Raw genomic sequence first — 21,393 nt, forward strand, 5'->3', positions numbered from 1 at the left:
TCATCTTAAGAATATTGCCAATTTTTTTTTTGCCAAGATCAGTGTTTCTTCAACAATGAAGATAAAAATAGATTCATACAGTGTGCTCTTGTACCTCTACATAGGTTCTTAAATAATTTTGAGCAGTTATACATTTATCTAAAAGAAAATAAATCTGAATAAATGCATGCTTACCACAGTGGCTGTTTACAGTGCATTTAGTTCCAATATTTATAAAGTTGACATTTCAGAGAATAACCTTAAGATAGTTTAGCCATCAGTAACATCTGGAAGCAAGGAAAATGTGCAATATTTTTTATGTAGGTGAGTTAACAGAGTACCTAATTGAAGAATTATCTAAATAATTTTTAATAGATAAGTTGCATAGCATTTTCATATCTTAAATTAGATCAATCTTGAAGTGAAATATTTTCAAAATAAAATTCCACAAAGATTTTTCTGGCTATGATATGTACCTTTTTGGACATATACAAACTAGAGCCAGATGAAATTTGCCAGTTTTATTTACTGTGCCATAATTTGTAAGCTTTTTATCAGTTACATTGTAATTTTAAATCACAATGGCATTTATGGTTATTAGTAAATAGTTTATATTAGGTACTTGAGTTTTTTTCAGATTTTAATGGAATATTTAGAAAATTCATTTCTTTACATGTGACATAGTGTTTACCTTGAATGGCAAAATTTTATAAAAGAAGGCTCCATGTGATTACTAAAACTCAGAGCTAATTAGATATAAATTTTGGTTATGAAATTCTTTCTAAAATGACACTATCAAAAAACTAATATATCCTACTTTTGAGATAGCCATTGGTCTGGTTTGTTTAATAAAAACTGCCTTTAAGAGATTTCTTAAAATACTTTAGAGTATTGTTTTTGTGGAGTGGGGATAAACCCCATCTCATTAACAGAGTAAAATGTAATTTGGAAGAAGTAATTACAAGATTTGTTTCAGGCCCCAAGATATAAATAAAAGACTGGTGTGCAGTTTCACTAGTGTACATGTTTTCTGCCATTGAAAATGTCTTGTTAGCTTCTCTTTCTAAGGAGAAATACACAATAGGTAAGCTTTCCAAGTTTATCCATTATTAGTGTGAGTTATCTTAGTGCATTAAGGAAATATAAAATGTAGTGGCAAGTGAGGTTTACATTTTTGTTTGGCTGTTCTTACGTAGGAGTTAGGCCCAAAGTTCTGTAATTCTGTCTTATAGAACATTCATGCAGTTATCTTCTCCATAAATTAAAATGTGTTATAATGTACTTTGAACTTTCTAAAATGAAGTAAGCATAGTTTTGTGGAATTAGTATTAGAGTCACTGCATTAACCAGGCTTTGCTAACTTGATAGTTTAGCCAGATCACTAAATTACTATAGGGCCTCAGTTTCTTCAGCTGTGTAAACAAGGAATTGTAACTTCTATCCCTTAAGTTCTTTAGTTTTAGGTAGAATTTGGTTGTAATGCCCAAAATATAAAACTGAAAATGAACTTATTATTATTATCTCAAGTTTGCAAACACATAACTTGAGTTACATTTGTACCATAATGATGACTATCAGTTATCCACAATTGGTTGCATGTGTATGTGTGTGTGTATGGTATGCATGTATGTGTATGTGTATGTGTATGTGTGGGTGCAAGTGTGTGTGCATGTGGAGGGCATCTTCCTCAGTTGCTGTTTGACTTTTTTTTTTAAATTATTTTTTATTTGCAAGCAGAGATAGAGAGCAAGATAGAACAGAGACAGACAGAGAATGGGCACACTAGGGCCTCTAGCCACTGCAAATGAACTCCAGACACATGTACCCTTGTGCGTCTGGCTTACGTGGGTCCTGGGGAATTGAACCTGGGTCATTTGGCTTCGCAGGCAAACGCCTTAACCATTAAGCCATTTCTCCAGCCCTCGACTTATTTTTTGATGAAGGTTCTCACACAGAACCTTTAACTCACACTCGAAGTTTTGCTATACAAGCTGGCCAGCAGGCCCTGGAGATCCTTTTCCAGTGCTAGGATTGTAGGGACACAGCACAGCACTCAGCTTTTATGTTGTTTACCTGAACTCAGGTCCTCATGCTAGTGCAGCAAGCTCTTTACTTACCAACTGAGCCATCTACCTAGCCCACAAGTCTCCCACATTCTCATTATGGTAGGATAGAGTAATTTTAAGTTATCAAATTATGTAACACTTTTGAGTAAATATGAAACTAGTAATTAAGTTGAATGGATACAGTATTTTAAGAATTCAGACATTAGGAAAATATTCATAGTTTTAAAATGAAAAGTACATAAATTACAAAATGTTTTAATAAGTTAGTATTCTAGCAAAATAAACATGTAGACTATATGGGTACGATCTTAAAGAGCCTGGGAAATATCTCCATTACCATCAACTTTATTTCCAATACAGCTGAGGCTTGTCATGTTTTGGAGATTCAGAAAGCTTTTGCTTCTATCAATATTAAAGCAGATTATTGATTGCCGCTGTTGGAAGTGAAAATGTAGGATGACTCACAAGCCTTGTGTGTGGTATATTTGCACTTTTGGTTTTTCCTTGAGTGTGTTAATCCAACAAAAACATAGTGTTCAGTGCTTTCTGCCTCCATGTGGACAATGGTCATGTGTCTAAATAAAGGAACTCAATATGACATAGTATTTGAAAAGCCTACAATCACTTTTAGAAGGTCACTATTTTAGGTCAGGAGCTGGAAGTGAAGGATTATTAAATTTCACTAATTCAAAGAATGTTAAGAGCATTTGACCCTGCCTTTTGAAGATGTGGAATTTCTTTTGCCTTAATGCATTTGTACTTTCAGAAGTAAAATGTTAATCACTGATCACTGTTTTACCTCCAAATAAAGTTTGCCTAAACTGAGTGATAATGTCTTCTGCTACGTAAGATTTATCTTGTCCAGTATACTAGGTCATTTGGAGAAAATAAAATTTAAACTTGGACTACTGGTTCTCTGATCTTTGAGTGCCTTGCAATACACTTGGGGAAGAAGTGCTTCCATATTTTGTTTTCCAAAAATATAATTGGGGAGATAATAAGGAAATGGAAGGTAAACAGTACAAAGTAACGAATGGCAAGATGTATGTGTATGAGGTTATCTTACAACAACAGTATAAGGTCCCTTATAAGAAATATTTTGTTTCATTGCATACACAATTTGCTAGAAGCATGAAAATAACTGTCCAGGCCCCGCACTTGCTGTAACTGCTGCCGGGAGAGAATGGGACTCGGAACCTTTCTTTGGGGATCTGTTGCGAGGGGGACCGGAAAAGGAGTAGGCGGTTCTTGTTGCGAAGTGGAGAATCAGAAAGCTGAGTTCCTGTAGGGGGTCGTTTCTTAGGAACTCTGGGGTTTCCGGCCAGAGCAGGCTCTCAGACCTCCTTCTCCTAGTCTGGTAGTCCGGTGAGTGGGTTCCGAGGTTCCCTGCTGTCCCCGGGTGGGCTGGCGGCTGTGCGCAGGTGGCGGGCTGTCGCTCCGGGTCCTAGCTCACCCGCAGCGGAGCTCGTCCTGGAAGCGGAGAAAAAGCTGCGAGCATTTCCGGCCTACGGCCGCCGACTGTCCAGCGACTTTTTTACTGGTCCCGGGCCTGCAGTCCCTTTGAAGCTGGGGGCCGTGAGTCGTGCTTTCTTCCTTTGCCAGAGCAAGAATGACACCGGTGGATTGTCATTTTTTTGTTTTGTTTTTCCGAGGTAGGGTCTCACTCTGGTCCAGGCTGACCTGGAATTCAGTATGTAGTCTCAGGATGGCCGCGAACTCATGGTGATCCTCCTACTTCTGTCTCCTGAGTGCTGGGATTAAAGGTGTGCGCCACCACACCCGGTTTAGGATACAGTTTTAGGGAAAGTATAAATCAGTATGTATTATGAACTTCGAGATATAAGTAGAAATATATATCTAATTTTAACAGTGATTATCTGTGGTGGAGTAGGTGATTTTTCTATCTTGCTTTGTCTTGTTTTTCGAGGTAGGGTCTCACTGTAGCCTAGGCTCTGAATTGGAATTCACTATGTATCTCAGGGTGGCCTGGAGCTCATGAAGATCTTCCTACCTCAGCTTCCTTGAGTTCTCGGATTAAAGGTGTGCACCGCCATGCCTGGCAATTTTCTATCCTTGTTTGCTTGTTCGTGTGTTTTTGGGGGTTTTTTTTGGTAGGATATCACTCTAGCCCAGGCTGACCTGAAACTCATTCTGTAGTCATCCCAGGCTGCCCTTGAATTCACAGCTATCCTCCTTCCTCTGCCTCATGAGTGCTTGGGACTAAAGGTGTGTGTCACCACGCCTGACTGATTTTTTTTTTTAATCATTTTGTCATTCTTTATATTTTATTTTTCTGAACTTTTTAATGTAAACATGTATGTCTTTTATAATCAGAAATTTAGACAAGAGCCAAGAAAACTTTTCAAATTTCATAAGAGGAGTGTTGAATCCATACTTGAGGTCAGGGAAACTCATATGAGATAGAGAACTGTACTGAAGGTGCTGGACAATGTTAGAAGCAGCTGGGGAGGCCAAAGGACCAGTCTGAAAATCTGAAGTGGTTTGTGGGAAACTGCAGAGCTTTTTTTTTAACAAAGTACAGTGTGTAGATGGAGGGCAGGAAGAATCCAAACAAAGGGCTTGTAACAAGTTCATGAAAAGCCATGCTCACTTCCCACAATGACTACCCTAAGGATTAGAAATGTCAGAGGAGCAGCTGCTCAGATTTAGGTTTAAAAGACAGAATACTCCACAGCTGTGTAGAAAGTGGGAGGGAAGTAAGCCAATCAGGACTCCCAAGAAAGACCTTAAATTAAGATAGATGATTGATCCTAGGAATAAGGTATTGGTGGAGTAAAAGAAAAAAAAAAAAAACTTTTTGCTGGCGAAGATGGTTTAGCGGTTATGGCACTCGGCCACAAAGCCAAAGGACCCAGATGGATTCCCCAGGACCCAGGTAAGCCAGATGCACAAGGTGGCCCATGCATCTGGAGTTCCGTTGCAGTGGCTGGAGGCCCTGGAGTGCCCATTCTCTATCTGTCTCTTTCTCTCTCTCTCTCTCAAATAAATAAAGTTTTCATGTCAACATGGTTCCTGCTAGGTGGTGAATACATGACTTTTGAATGAATTAAGGGAAGCCCCCTCCTTTCCAGTTACTATTTTAAATTCTCCAGTACCAGGACTCGGGTTGGAGAGATGGCTTAGTGGTTAAGCGCTTGCCTGTGAAGCTGAAGGACCCCAGTTCGAGGCTCGATTCCCCAGTACCCGTGTAAGCCAGAGGCACAAGGTGGCACGTGATCTGGAGTTCGTTTGCAGTGGCTGGAGGCCCTGGCCCGCCCATTCTCTCTCTCTCTGCCTCTTTCTCTCTCAAATAAATAAAAATAAACAATTTAAAAAAATGTACCAGGACTCAAGTGAGAGGATTGATAATATTCTGTTCATACAAACTCAGTTGGATGTTTTCTATTGTGGTTTAAAAGCTATTGAGAATTCTAGTAATGCTCAAGCGTGAACGTCACATTTTTCCAGAATTAAAGGAAGTTAAAGAGTCGGCCAGTCTTGGTAGCACAGCACCTAGGAGCCAGAGTTAGGAGGTTACTGAGTTCAAGGCCAGCTTCTGCTGACTCTTATATCTTTATTTATTAGACAGAGAGAGAGAGAGAGAGAGGGAGGGAGAGAATTGGTGGTGACTTAGGGCCTCTAGTCACTGCAAACAAACTCCAGGCACATGCAGCACCATATGCTGCTGGCTTACGTGGGTTCTGGGGAATCGAACCTGGATCCTTAGGCTTTGCAGGCAAGTACCTTGACCACTAAGCCCTCTCTCCAGCCCCTCTGCTGACTCTTCCTAAAAGTTCAGAGTTACAACACATATATGAGAGAAAACACAAGCTGTTTGTCTATCTGAACTTGGGTTACATCACTTAGTATATTTTTCAGATTCATTTATTCTACAAATTTATTTATAGCTGGATAAATCTCCATTGTGTATTTATACTACTCCTTCATTATGTTTTCACCAGCTATGGAAATTTAGGCTGATTCCATTTACAAGTGTGAATAGAATAGCAATAAACATAGCTGAACAAGTTAGTGTCCGTAGCGTATATATCCAGGAGTACTATTGCTGGGTCATATAGTAGATCTATTTTTAGTTTTTTTTTTTTTTTTGAAACCTCAACTGATTTCTGTTTTTTTTTTCAACTGATTTCTATAATGGCTGTACCACTTTATATTCTAACCAACCACGAATAAGGATTCCCCTTTCCCCATACCCTCACCACCATTTGTTGTCATTTGATTATTTTTTTTCTTGCTTTTTTTTTTGTTCTTTTATTTTTTTTTCTTTTTTTTTTGTTCTTTTATTTTTTTTTCTTGCTTTTTTTTTTGTTTTTGGATATTTTTTTTCATTTGATTATTTATATGGTTTTATTTATTTATTTGCAAGCAGAGAGAGAGAGAGAACACCAGGGTCTCTAGCTGCTGCAAATGAACTCCAGGTACATGTGCCAATTTGTGCATGTGCCAATTGCATCTGGCTTTATGTTGGTACCTGGGAATTGAACCCAGGTCATTATGCTTTACAGGCAAGTGCTTTAATGGCTGAATCATCTTTCCAACCCTCTTGATTTTTTTTTATAATAGCCATTCTGATTGGAATGAGATAGAATCTCAAACTAATTTTTATTTGCATTTCCCTAATGGCTGAAGTTGAGTACATTAAAAAATATGTATTGAAAATTTGTATTTCTTCCTTGTGAACTTTCTATTTAGTTCCATCGCCAATTAAAAAAAAAATTATTTGGACCAGGCGTGGTGGTGCACACCTTTAATCTCAGTGCTTGGGAGGCAGAAGGAGGAGGCTTGCCATGAGTTCGAGGCTACCCTGAGACTGCATTGTGAAGTCCAGGTGAGCTTGGCCTAAAGCAAGACCCTACCTTGGAAAAACCAAAAAAAAAAAAAAAAAAAAAAAAGAAAGAAAGAAAGAAAGAAAAAAATTATTAGGCCTGGAAAAAATGGCTTAGCAGTTGAGGCACTTGCCTGCGAATCCTAAGGACTCAGGCTGATTCCCCAGTATCCATGTAAGCTTAATAAATAAGTAAATAAAAATAAAAAAAAAGTTTCAAGTAGAGCAAAGAGAGAATGAGTGGGCATACCAGGGCCTTCTGTCACTGCAAATGAATTCTTGCTACATGCCACTTTGTGCAGCTGTCTTTACGTGGGTACTAGGAATTTTTTTTTTTTTTTGGTTTTTCGAGGTAGGGTCTCACTCTGGTCCAGGCTGACCTGGAATTAACTCTGTAGTCTCAGGGTGGCCTCGAACTCTCGGTGATCCTCCTACCTCTGCCTCCCGAGTGTTGGGATTAAAGGCATGCGCCACCACGCCCAGCTGGGTGGTACTAGGAATTTTAAGCCAGGCCATCAGGCTCTGCCAGCAAGCACCTCTAACCACTGACTAGTCTCTCCAGCCTCCATAGCCCAGCTTTTTCTTTATTATGTTATTTTATTTTTCATTTGTTTTTGTTTGTTTGTTTTTCAAGGTAGGGTCTCACTCTGGCCCAGGCTGACCTGGACTTCACTATGCAGTCTCAGGGTGGCCTCGAACTCATGGCAATCCTCCTACCTCTGCCTCCTGAGTACTGGGATTAAAGGCGTGCACCACCATGCCTGGCTTTATTATTTTATTTTATTTTTATTTCTTGGTTTTCTCAAGGTATGGTTTCACTCTAGCCTAAGCTGATCTGGAATTCACTCTGTGGTCCCAGGCTGGCCTCAGACTCATAGTGATACTCTTACCTCTGCCTCGCAAGTGTTGGGATTAAAGGTATGTGCCACCATGTCTGGTGGGTTACTAAAACATCTCTCCAGCCCTGTTTAATTTTAAGTTTTCTTAGCACCATTTGTTAAAAATGCTGTTTTCTCCAATATGTGATTTTGGAATCATTGTCAAAAACCAAAGAGTAGTTATAAGAATAGTTACAGGGATTTATACCTAGATCTTCTAGTCTATTCCATTGACCTATGTGTTTTTAGCCAGTGCCATGTTTTGATTATTATGGGTCTGTAGTATAGCTTAAAATCAGGTGTGATGATTCCTACAGCAGTATTTTTTTTTAAATATTTATATTTATTTACTAGAGAGAGAGAGAGAGAATGGGCACATCAGGGCCTCCAGCCTCTGCAAACAAACTCCAAACACTTGCACAACCTTGTGCATCTTGTTTATATGGATCCTGGAGAATCGAACCTTGGTCCCTTGGCTTTGCAAGAAAGTGCCTTAACTGCTAAGCCATCTCTCCAGCCCCTCATTGTTTTTTTGTTTTTTTTAACTGAGAATAGTTTTGGCTATTAGGGATCTTCTGTGCTTCCATATGAATTTTAAGATTTTTTTTTCTATCTCTGTGAAGCATGTTATTTTAATTTTGATTAGAATTTCATTGAATCTGTATATTGCTTTTGTTGGGATGGCCATTTTCACAATATTCTTCTTACAGTCCATGATCATGGATTTCCATCTGCTCATGCCTAATCTCAGTTTCTTTCTTCAGTGCATTAAAGGTTTTGAGGGCTTTCACTACCTTGGTTAGGGATTGTTGCAGTTAGGTTTTATTGCTGGCAGAAAACACCCAACCAAGAGCAGCTTGTGGAAAATAAGAAGGGGGGGTTGGCTTACAGACTCAAGGGGAAGCTCCACGGTGGTAGGGGAAAATGATGGCATGAGCAGAGGCTGGACATCACCTCCTGGCCAACAGCAACAGGAGTGTGTGCCAAACACTTGGAAGAGGAAGCTGGCTATAACACACATAAGCCCATCCCCAAATACACTGCCTGTATGAGGTTTTATTTATTTATTTATTTATTTATTTTTGGATTTTTCAAGGTAGGGTCTCACTCTAGCCCAGGATGACCTGCATTCACTATGGAGTCTCAGGGTGGCCTTGAACTCATGGCGATCCTTGTAGGAGGCTTTTATTACCAAATTGTCTGCCATCAGCTGGGGACCTAGCAATCAGAACTCCTAAGTTTATGGGAGACACCTGAATTAAAGCACCACAAAGGTATTCTGGGGTATTTGTTTTTTTGTGTAGTTATTGGGAATGGTATTGTTTCCCTGATTTCTTTCTCAATTGTCACTGGTATATAAGAAGGCCATTGAGGCTGGAGCGATGGTTTAGCAGTTAAGGCATTTGCCTGCAATGCCAAAGGATCCCCATTCAATTCACCACATGCACAAGGGGGCACATGCATCTGGAGTTTGTTTGCAGTGGTTGGAGTCCCTGATGCGCCCATTCTCTCCCTCTTTTTCTCTCTGCTGCTCTCTATCAAATAAATAAATAAAAAATATTTTTTAAAAGTAGGTCATTGATTTTTTTTTTTTTTTGAGGTCGGGTCTATTCTAGCTCAGGCTGACCTGGAATTCACTATATAGTCTCAGGGTGGCCTCAAACTCATGGCAATCCTCCTACCTCTGCCTCCCAAGTGCTGGGATTAAAGGCATGTACTACCATGCCCAGCTTAAGGTTACTGATTTTGTGTATCTTTCCCACACTTTGCTGAAAGTGCAGAATACTCTGAATTTTCTGGTGTAGTCTTTAGGGTCTTTTATGTATAGAATTATTTCATCTGCAAATAGAAATAGTTATACTTTCTTTCTAATTCATGTTCCTTTTATTTCTCCTCTTGTTCTAGGTGATACTTTAAGCAATATATTAAATACAAGTGGAGAGAGTGGATACCCTTGTCTCATTCCAGATTTCACAGAGGATGCTTTAAGTTTTTAAGTTCATTTAGCATGATGCTGGCAATAGGGTTTTTTGCATACAGCCTTTATTATGTTGAGGGTTGTTCCCTCTCCCTAATCTCTCCAGTGTTTCAAACATGAAGGTGTGTTGAATTTTGCCAAAGTTCTTTTCTGTCTAGTGAGATGATCATGTGATTTCTATGCTCGGGTCTCTTTATGTGTTGAAATATACTTCCTATTTTGCATATGGTCAGTCATCCCTGCATCTCTGGAAGAAAGCTAACTTGATTGAGGTGAATAGTCTTTAAAAAAAATATTTATCTGAAAGAGAGGAGAAAAGAGAGGGAATGGGCACACCAGGGCTTCCTGCCACTACAAATTGCAGATGCTTGCCCCACTTTGTGCATCTGGCTTTACAGTGGGTATTGGGGAATAGAACATGGGCCTTTTGGCTTGGCAAGCGAGCACCTGTTAGTGCTGAACCATCTTTGCAGCCCAATGATTTTTTTTGTAATTTTTATTATTTATGTGTATACGTGTATGGGCATCCCAGGGTCTCTTGCCACTGCAAATGAACATCTCTCTGGCTGTATATAGGTGGCTACAAGAGTGAACCTGTGCCCACCCAGTTTGCAAACAAGTGTCTTTAACTGCTAAGCTATCTCCCTAGCCCAAATGTTTTTATCTTATTTTAGAGAGAGAGAGAGAATTGGCACGCCAGGGCCTTAGCTACTGCAGTTGAACTCCAGATGCTTGTGCTACCTAGTGGGTATGTGCAACCTTGAGTATGCCTCACCTTTGTGAATCTGACTTACATGGGGTCTGGAGAGTTGAACATGGGGTCCGTAGGCTTCATAGGGAAGTGCTTTAACTGCTAAGTTATCTCTCCAGCCCTATTTATTATTTTTTGTTGTTGTTTTTTTGAGGTAGGGTCTTACTCTAGCCCAGGCTGGCCTGGAATTCACTATGGAGTTTCAGGGTGGCCTCGAACTCACGGCAGTCCTCCTACCTCTGCCTCCAAAGTGCTGGGATTAAAGGTGTGCATCACCACACCCGGCTCTACTTTTTTTCTAAATTTTTTGGTTATTTTTATTTATTTATTCGAGAGCAACAGACAGAGAGAAAGAGGCAGATAGAGAGAATGGGCACACTGGGGCCTCCAGCCACTGCAAACGAACTCCAGACGCATGCGCCCCCTTGTGCATCTGGCTAACGTGGGTCCTGGAGAATCAAGCCTCAAACTGGGGTCCTTAGGCTTCACAGGCAAGAGCTTAACTGCTAAACCATTTCTCCAGCCCTTTTTTTTTTTTTTTTTTGTTTTTTTTTTTGTTTTTTTGAGGTAGGGTCTCACTCTGCTTCCAGGCTGACCTGGAATTAACTCAGTAGTCTCAGGACGGCCTTGAACTCATGGCAATCCTCCTACCTCTGCCTCCCGAGTGCTGGGATTAAAGGCGTGCGCCACCACGCCCAGCTCAGCCCTATTTTTTTTTAAAGGATGAGAAATCTCCAGGATCCTGCTTGATATTTTTTTTTTTTTTTTGGTTTTTCGAGTTAGGGTCTCACTCTGGCTCAGGCTGACCTGGAATTCACTATGTAGTCTCAGGGTGGCCTCGAACTCTCGGCGATCCTCCTACCTCTGCCTCCCGAGTGCTGGGATTAAAGTCGTGCGCCACCACGCCCGGCTTCTGCTTGATACTTTTATTATTTACTTATTTGAGAGAGAGCAAGAGAGAGAATGGGCATACCAGGGCTTCCAGCCACTGCAAACGAATTCCAGATGCCTGTGTCCCCTTGTGCATCTGGCTTACATGGGTGCTGAGGAGTTGAACCTGGGTCGTTTGGCTTTGCAGGCAAACGCCTTAACCGCTAAGCCATCTCTCCAGCCCCAACCTGATATTTTTTGTATATTCTTAAATTTCACTTGCAAGTATTTTATTGAGATGTTTTTGTTTGTTTGTTTGTTTGTTTGTTTTTCGAGGTGGAGTCTCACTCTAGCCCAGGCTGACATGGAATTCACTATGGAGTCTCAGGGTGGCCTTGAATTTACGGCAATCCTCCTACCTCTGCCTCCTGAGTGCTGGGATTAAAGGCGTGTGCCACCACGCCCGGCTTGAGATGTTTTGTATATATGCACATCAAGGATTTTGGTCTACAGTTTTATATTTATTTATTTGAAAGAGAAAGAGGGAGATATACATAGAGCATTGGGTATGCTAGGGTCTCGAGCCACTGCGAAAGAACTCCAGACACATGTGCCACTTTGTGCATCTGGCTTTATGTGAGTACTAGGGAGTTGAACTTAACCACTAAGCAATCTCTCCAGTCCCTATAGTTTTCTTTTTATGTTGCATCTCTGTCTGGTTTTGGTATTAGTATAATACAGGTTTTGTAAAGGAGTTAGTGACCTTGCCTTCCTTTTCTAGTTTATGAACTAATGTGAGCAGCTGCAGGTTCATTTTTTTCTTTGAAATTCTGATAGAATTCTGAAGTGAGCCTTGGTGGACCTGGGCAGGCATTTGGCTAGGAAATATTTTATTGCCACTTCAATCTTGTTGCTTCTTATAGATTTATTTAAGATTTTTTTTTTTTTACATTTCATCTTGCTTTCACTTTGCATTGAGAAAATCATGTATTTCTTTTAGGCTTCTCCAGTTTGGTGGAACTTAGGTGTTTGAAGTATGTTCTTGTGATTCTTTCAATTTTATTAGTATCTGTTGTTATGTCTACTTTTTCATTTGTTTTTTGTTTGTTTTTTGTTGTTTGTTTCTTTGTTTTTTGGTATTTCAAGGCAGGGTCTCAACTCTAGCTCTGACTGACCTGGAAGTCACTATGTAATCTCAGGGTGGCCTCGAACTCATGGTGAGCCTCCTACCTCTGCCTTCTGAGTGCTGGGATTAAATGTATGTGCCACCATGCCCAGCTCAAGATGCTTGTTTTTGAGGAGTGGCTTTCAAATGTGTTGGGGGTCGTGGGAATCAACCATAGAGCTGAGGCCTATCTTCCTGCTTTCAAGGACTCCTGAGTATTGTCATGGTGCTTGAGCAACACTGTGTGGAGATCATGTACTCACATATCTGGCCCTACTGCTTACCACAGCTGCCTATGTGGGCCTTTCCTTGGTTTTCACAGGCCAAATTCTGGCATCCTGACCTGTGGAGAATCCCCGATTTCAGTCCCCTAGGGTACGGAGTTCAGTTTTCTTAAAATACATTGTCTCCAAATTATACAGGGTGAAATAAAAAAAGTATTTCTCTCCACTGTATACCTGTCTGCCCAAAGAATCACTATCTCACCCACATTTCAACTGGGTGGGCGGCTGACTCCTCCAGGCTGCTGACTTGTCCTGAGGTTAGGACTTTCATTTCATTTACCTTTTGGAAGTGGCTTCTGAGTCCCCTCCCCATACCAAGGGCTGGAGAGATGGCTTAGCGTTAAGGCACTTGCCTGCAAAGCCTAAGGACCCATGTTCAACTCTGAGTGCTGGGATTCCATGTAAGCCAGAGACACAAGGTGACACTTCATCTTTCATGAAGTGTCCATGTCTTCATGTACCCATCTTATAATTTTTTCACCCCTTATATAATTGGGTTGTTTTTAGAGGTTGTTAAGTTGTTTTTGTTTTTCCACTATTGAGTTTAAAGTTCAAGTACATAGTCAGATGTTTTCCAAGTATTCATTTCCTCCCATTCTGTGTGATTGTTCTTTGTTTTTTCTCACTAGTGCCTTTTGCAGAGCAAGTTATAAATTATGATTAAAACCAATTTAATCTTTTTTTTTCTGTAAGGAAAGTGTAATAGAAAAGCAAAAGACAATATCAGACTTGATCTGTATAGACAGTTTATTGAGAGAAACAGCAAGGGGCAGCAACCTTTCCGTAGGATGAGGGCTGAAGCACTGTGCCAGGCGGGGGTTTGAAAGCTTATAAGGAGAATCCTAAGAAAAACAGACTGGACCAGCTTCAGGTCCAAGGGAAGTAGATAAGGAGCTATAGTTATTTGTGTCCTTGCTCAGAAGGGAGGATGTCCCACCAGACGGTTTCTGTTCCCTCAAGGTTTTCTGAGCTAACGGAAGTTTATCAATTGTGAGTAGCCTGTCAAGGCTGCTTGTCCCTGTGACTTCTTTATTGCCTGCTAGTTTTAGGGAGAGTTAGTTCCCTCTAGTTTTCAGGGAAGGCTATTAACCCTTTATTTTCTTTTATGCATTATGCTTTTAATGTTAATCTTATAACTCAGTATCTATGTTGTGAAGATTATCTCCTGTCTCTTCTGCAATTTTATAGTTTTGCATTTAGTGTATTGATCCAAGACTTGGGTGAACTTTTATTTGGTCTGTTTCTGGACTCTTGCTCCATTGAGTTATTTGTATATACTCTAATACCATGCTGTCTTGTCTCCTTAGGAAGACTTAATATGGGGTATTGTAAACTGGGCGTGGTGGTGCATGCCTTTAATCCCAGCACTTGAGAGGCAGAGGTAGGAGGATTGCCATGAGTTCAAGGCCACCCTGAGACTACATAGTGAATTGCAGGTCAGCCTGGGCTAGAGTAATACCCTACCTCAAAAAAAAAAAAAAAAGCTGGGTGTGGTGGCACACACCTTTAATCCCAGCACTCAGGAGACAGAGGTAAGAGGATCACTGTGAGTTTGAGGCCATCCTGAGACTGTATATTGAATGCCAGGTCAGCCTGGACTAGAGTGGAACCCTACCTTGAAAAACCAAAAAAAAAAATGGTTATTGTAATTTCTGGAACTTACAATGTTGTTTCAGCCATTCACTTTTTTTTAAACATAAATATTTTTTAAATTTTCTTTTTATTTGAGAGAGAATGGGTGCACCAGGGCCTCTAGCCACCGCAAAGTCCAGATGCATGCGCCCCCTTGTACATCTGGCTAACGTGGGTCTGGGAAATTGAGCCTCGAACCAGGGTCCTTAGGCTTCACAGGCAAGCACTTAACCACTAAGCCAACTCTCCAGCCCCACTTTTTTTTTTTTGGAGGTAGGGTCTCACTCTAGCCCAGACTGACCTGGAATTTACTACGTAGTCTCAAGATAGCCTTGAGCTCACAGCAGTCCTCCTACCTCTGCCTCCCAAGTGCTAGGATTAAAGACATGCGCCACCACGTCCAGCATTCAGTTTTGAACTTTCTGTATAAATTTTACTATCAGTTGGTCTGTATTTAAGAAAATGTTGGGGCTGGAGAGATGGCTTAGCGGTTAAGCGCTTGCCTATGAAGTCTAAAGGACCCCGGTTTGAGGCTCGATTCCCTAGGACCCACGTTAGCCAGATGCACAAGGGGGCACACGCATCTGGAGTTCGTTTGCAATGGCTGGAAGCCCTAGAGTGCCCATTCTCTCTTTCTCTCTTTGTCTCACCTGCCTCTTTCTCTCAAATAAAATAAATAAACATTTAAAAATAAATAAAAAAGAAAATGTTGGATTTCAATGACCATTGTCATATATATAGATAATTTGAGGGTAATTTACTAAGTTCCTCATTAGTGAATGTGATAGGATAATTTTTATTGGATCTACTTTGATTTCTTTCATTAGTATCTTATAATTACACAGGGTCTATAAACAGTTTTGCTAGGTTTAAATAATACGGAAAATATTTTATTCTTTTTGAAATTGTTTTAAATGATATAGCTTTTGAATTGTTAATATTGAGAAATATTATTGACATTCTTGTGTATTGACCCACTTATTAAGTCCAGAACCTTTTCTTCTTTGTTTAGGAATATTCATTAGTGAAGCTCTCTGAGGCTGGAGTTGGTTTTTGTTGTTGTTGTTGTTTTAATCTATTTATTTGAGAGAGAGAAAGAGGCAGAGAAAGAGAAAGAGCCAGGGCTTCCTCCAGCCACTGCAAACAAACTCCAGACACATGTGCCCCCTTGTGCATCTGGTTTACATGGGTCCTGGAGAATCAAACCAGGATCCTTTGGTTTTGCAGGTAAAGGCCTTAACCTCTAAGCCATCTCTCCAGCCCGAGTTTTTTTTTTTTAGGTTAATTATTTTTAATTGACAACTTCCATAATTGTAAACAATATCCCTCCTCCCACTTTCCCCTTTGGAACTCCACTCTCCATCATATCCCCTTCCCATCTCAATCAGTCTATCTTTTATTTTGATGTCATGATATTTTCTCCTCTTATGATGGTCTTGTGTAGGTAGTGTCTGGCACTGTGAGGTCATGGATATCCAGGCTATTTTGTGTCTGGAGGAGCACATTGTAATGAGTCCTACCCTTCCTTTGACTTACATTTTTTCTTCCACCTCTTCCTTAATGGACCCTGAGCCTTGGAAGGTGTGATAGAAGTGCTTACTGGGAAGTTTGGAGAGCATAGTTTAGACAAACACCAGTAGATGTTACACCCCTAGGGCTCATGACTGTTCTTGTTGTAGGTTTTCAGTATTAGGGATGTATTTTCTCCTATGGAGTGAGCCTCCAGTCAAATTAGGTGGTGGTTTGTTTCCCCATAACAGACGTGCCAATCTTGCACCTGTTGGCTTATTTGGCCTGCCTGGCTGGCTAAACATAAGGCTTGCAGTGTCCACTGTTGAATATCTTCACTGGTGATTTCTCTCTCTCCCATTGAACTGGATGCAGCATAGCTCTTTCCAGCTTTCTGTCAGCTGGTCTATATGGAGGAGGTTTTCAGCTCAGCTCCAGCTGGATTTCTCAGTGACCTTGCAGACCAAATATGCGCAGTCTTCAGCAATAGGGCCTTACCATCTATTCCTCGTGGAAAGCTGAGGGCCTCGGCAATGGCCTGTAATGTTTTGGGGGCATTAGGGACCTCCCTGGCCAACAATTCACTGGAAGGTATCTCATCTCTGACAATGAAAATTTTTTAGTAACAATCTATGGTTTCAGAGTGTTCATTGTCCAAAAAAGTAGGTTTCCATATGACTTATTTATATCATCTTAAATTTTGATTAGCCTTCTCTCTCCCTTTCCTTTATTCAATCTTTTCCCCTAACCTCACTTAGGGCTTTTCACCCCCATTAATCTGTTCTTCTACTTACATATATATAATACCATACAATTAGGTCCCCTCCCCTCCCTCTCTTTCTATTCCCTTTCTATATCCTTTCTAGCTTACTGGCCTCTGCTACCGAGGTTTCTTCCTACTCACATACATGTCTAATCATTTGTAGCTAGGATCCACATATGAGAGAGAACATGCGACTTTGGCTTTCTGGGCCTGGGTTACCTCACTAAGTATAATCCTTTCCAGATCCATCCATTTTCCTGCAAATTTCAAAATCTCTCTCTCTCTCCCTCTCTCTCTCTTTTTTTTTTCCACTGAGTAGAACTCCATTGTGTAGATATGCCACATCTTCATTATCCACTCATCAGTTGAAGGCCATCTAGGCTAGTTCCATTTCCTGGTTATTGTGAATAGAGCAGCAATAAACATGGTTGAGCAAGTGTCTCTAAGGTAGTGAGATGAGTCCTTATGATATATGCCTAGGAGTGATATAGCTGAGTCATATGGCAGATCTATTTTTAGCTGTCTCAGGAACCTCCACACTGACTTCCACAATGGCTAGACCAGATTGCGTTCCCACCAACAGTGTAGAAGGGTTCCTCTTTTTCTGCATCCTTGCCAGCATTTATGGTTATTTGTTTTAATGATGATAGCCAATCTGACAAGCGTGAGATGGAATCTCAATGTAGTTTAATCTGCATTTCCCTGATGACTAGGGATGCAGAACATTTTTTTTAGATTTTTATATGCCATTTGTATTTCTTCTTTTGAGAACTCTATTTAATTCCATAGCCCATCTTTAATTGGGTAGTTTGATTTCTTATTATTTAATTTTGTGAGTTCTTTTTATATCCTAGATATTAATCCTCTATTAGATGCGTAGCTGGCAAAGACTTTCTGCCATTTTGTAGGTTGCCTTCTTGCTCTATTAAGTGTCCTTTGCCATATAAAAGCTTTGTAATTTCATGAGGTCTCAGCAGTTGATCTGTGGTTTTATTTCCTGAGCAATTGGGGTTATATTCAAAAAGTCTTTGCCAATACCAATATGTTGAAGGGTTTCCCCTACTTTTTGATCTAGCAGTTTCAGAGTTTCAGGTTTGATGTTAAGGTCTTTAATCCATTTGAGTTAATTCTTGTACATGGAGAGAGATAAGGATCTATTTTCATCCTTCTACAGATACATATCCAGTTTTCCAGCACCATTTGCTAAAGAGGCTGTCTTTTCTCCAATGAATACTTTTGGCATTTTTGTTGAGTATCAGGTGGCTATAGCTACCCAGACTTACACCTGGGTCCTCTATTCTGTTCCATTTATCAACATGTCTGTTTTGTTTCAGTGTCATACTATTTTTGTTACTATGGCTTTGTAATCTAGGTTAAAATCAGGTATGGTAATACCACCAGCCTTATTTTTGTTGCTCAAAATTGTTTTAGATATTCAGGGTGTTTTGTGCTTCCAAATGAATTTTTGGATTTTTTTTTCTCTTTCTGAGAAGAATGCCATTGGAATTTTGATGGGGATTGCATTCAATGTGTAAATTGCTTTTGGCAAGATTGCCATTTTCATAATATTGATTTTTCCAATCCAGGAACAAACGATATCTTTCCATTTTCTGGTGTCTTCTAAATTCCTCCCTTGATTGATTTTAAGTTTTTATTGTACAGATCCTTCACTTCTTTGGTTATTCCAAGGTACTTTATTTATTTATTTATTTTGATGCAATTGTGAATGGGAGTGATTCTCTGATTTCATCCTCTGTGTGTTTGTTGTTAGCATATAGGAAGGAGTCTGATTTCTGTGTGTTTATTTTGTATCCTGCTACATGACTGTAGGTGTTTATCAGCTCTAACAGTTTGCTGGTAGAGTCTTTAGGGTCCTTTATGTAAAGAATCATGTCACCTGAAAATAATCTTGATATCTTCCTTTCCAATTTGTATCCCTTTTATGTGTGTCTATTTCCTTATTGCTATGGCTAAGACTTCCATTACTATATTAAATAAAAGTGGGGACAGTGGACACCCTGATTTTAGTGGAAAAGCTTCAATTTTTCTCCATTTAGTATTATGTTGACTGTAGGTTTGTCATAAATAGGCTTTATTATGTTGACATATATTCCTTCTATTCCCAGTCTCTGTAGGACTTTTATCATGAAGGGATGTTGGATTTTGTCAAATGCTTTCTCTGCATCTAATGAGATGATCATGTGGTTTTTGTCCTTCAGTCCATTTATATAGTGTATTACATTTATCGATTTGCCAATGTTGAACCATCCCTGCATCTCTGGCATAAAGCCTACTTGGTCAGGGTGATCTTTCTGATATATTCTTGTATTCTGTTTGCCAATATTTTGTTGAGAATTTTTGCATCTATGTTCATGAGGGAGATTGGTCTGTAATTTTCTTTTTTTGTTCTATCTTTGTCTGGTTTTGGTATCAGGGTAATGCTGACTTTGTAGAAGGAGTTTGGTAGGATTCTTTCTTGTTCTATTTTATGGAAAAGTTTAAGAAACATTGGTGTTGGTTCCATCTGGTTCTGGACTTTTTTCAGTTGGGAGATTTTTGAGATTTTTTTTTTAGAAAGCTTTTTAAGTGTGAATTCATTTTGGCAGGGGGGTTTGAGGTATGGTCTCATTCTAGCCCAGGCTGATCTGGAATTCACTCTGTAGTCTCATGCTGGCCTTAAGCTCACAGCTATCCTCCTAACTTGGCTACCAGAGTGCTGAGATTAAAGGCATGCACCACCATGCCTGGCCATGAATTTAATTTGTTTTTAAATATTTTATTTTTATTTATTTATTTGAGAGAGAGATACAGAAATGGGCAGGTAGAGAGAGAAAGAGAGAGAATGGGCATGCCATGGCCTCCAGCCACTGCAAACGAACTCCAGATGTGTGTGCCCCTTTGTGCATATGGCTTATGTGGGTCCTGGGGAGTCAAACTAGTACCCTTTGGCTTTGCAGGCAAGTGCCTTAACCGCTAAACCATCTCTCTACCCCATGAATTCAGTTTTTTATGGATTAAATGACTCTGATCTTGTCTGTCTTTTTGAGTGCTTCATGCTTGCAAGAAGGTAAATTCTGTTGTCATTTAGGTGGAGTGTCTTAAAATTTTCATTCAGATATTCAGATTTTATTGGTTGATGACTAGTTTTGTATCCTTGCTAGTTTTTTTTTTTTTTTTTTTTTTTTCCTCTAATGGGTCTATACTACTGAGAGATGTTTTAAATCCTCAGCTGTAGCTTTGGATTTCTTTCTTTCTTTTTTTTTTTTTTTAATTTTTGTTGTTTATTTTTATTTATTTATTTGAGAGCAACAGAGAGAGAGAGAATGGGCGCGCCAGTGCCTCCAGCCACTGCAAATGAACTCCAGACGCGTGTGCCCCCTTGTGCATCTGGCTAACGTGGGACCTGGGGAATCAAGCCTTGAACTGAGGTCCTTAGGCTTCACAGGCAAGTGCCTAACTGCTAAGCCATCTCTCCAGCCCGGATTTCTTTATTTCTTATTTTAGTTTCATTAGTTTTTGCTTCTTTGGCTTTGAAATTCTGTTGTTTCAAGCTGGAGAGATGGCTCAGTCACTTTCCCCAGTACCTACATAAAGCCAAATGCACCAAGTGGTACATAGATCTGGAGTTTGTTTACAGTAGCAGAAGGCCCTGTAGTGTCTATTCTTTCTCTCTCTCTCTCTCTCTCTCTCTCTCTCTCTTTCTCCCCCCATCTCTCTTAAATGAGTAAATAGATATTTTAAAAAGAAATTCTGTTGTTTCATATCTACCTACTTAGGATTGCTTTATCTTCTTAGTGAATTATCCTTTTTATCATGATTTAATGTCACTCACTGTCTCTGGTCTGCTTTCTCTAGATATTTATTGAACAAGTAACTTTTGTTAGCAAAGCATTTGGTTCATAAAGTAGGTCTTCTGTAAGTCTGAACAGACTGGAATATTTTATTTTAGTAAGTGATATCTATCTCTCTACCTTTCTATAAACACACACATTTTTGGTCCTCTATAAAGGGTATTGCACATATGTACAAATCCACTTCAGGTAGCTAACATGGAACTGACAAAATTTGAACTAGTTTTGACAAATAATCTAGAAATTATATTTTACTAGTTTATATCAAATATCTTTTTGTAATTTTATACAACCTAAGGTAGATGCAAAAATTAATAGTATATAGTCAGGTATGGTGGTTCACACCTCTGATCTTAGCACTTAAGAGGCTGAGGTAGGAGGATAGCTATAAGTTTGAAGCCAGCCTGGGCTGCAGAATGAGTTCCAGGTCAGTCTGGGGTACAGTGAAACCCTGTCTCTAAAAAGAAAATTTAGTGGCAGATAAACTTTTACATATACATACATTACTTAGTTTTCAAATATTAACTTCAGAAATTTCTGGTGAGAATTAGATGGAAGTAAGACCTTTATTTATTTTTTAGTAAAATCCCAAATTAAGAAACTCTTGGTTTATAATTAGAATATATCATAATATCACTATATGACATATATACTTTCTTAATTATAAGCACATCAGGGTTCTTACTTAGTGATGTTATTCTGTAGATACTTAATTTTTTTTTAATTTTTATTAACATTTTCCATGATTATAAAATATATCCCATGGTAATTCCCTCCCTCCCCAGAGAAACTTAATTTTTTTTTTAAATTTATTATTATGA

The 21,393-nt window shown here is 39.5% G+C and overlaps 1 protein-coding gene across 2 annotated transcripts in view; it reads left to right on the forward strand.

Moving 5' to 3' along the window:
* The first annotated feature begins 3,288 nt into the window (after positions 1-3,288).
* The window catches only part of Coq3 (coenzyme Q3, methyltransferase), a 34,980-nt gene continuing 16,875 nt past the window's right edge, over positions 3,289-21,393 (forward strand). Inside the window, exon 1 of one of the 2 annotated variants that reach the window (XM_045154698.1) lies at positions 3,289-3,410. Coding sequence is in view for 1 of the 2 variants with exons in the window: in XM_045154697.1 (XP_045010632.1) it covers positions 4,890-4,941 (52 nt within the window). In the remaining variant the exon portion in view is untranslated. Of the gene's footprint in view, positions 3,411-4,357; positions 4,942-21,393 lie in introns of those variants that run through there. The other variant, XM_045154697.1, reaches the window with a different exon arrangement.

This window comes from Jaculus jaculus, chromosome 7, assembly GCF_020740685.1.
Source record: "Jaculus jaculus isolate mJacJac1 chromosome 7, mJacJac1.mat.Y.cur, whole genome shotgun sequence".
NCBI classification, from domain to species: Eukaryota; Metazoa; Chordata; class Mammalia; order Rodentia; family Dipodidae; genus Jaculus; species Jaculus jaculus.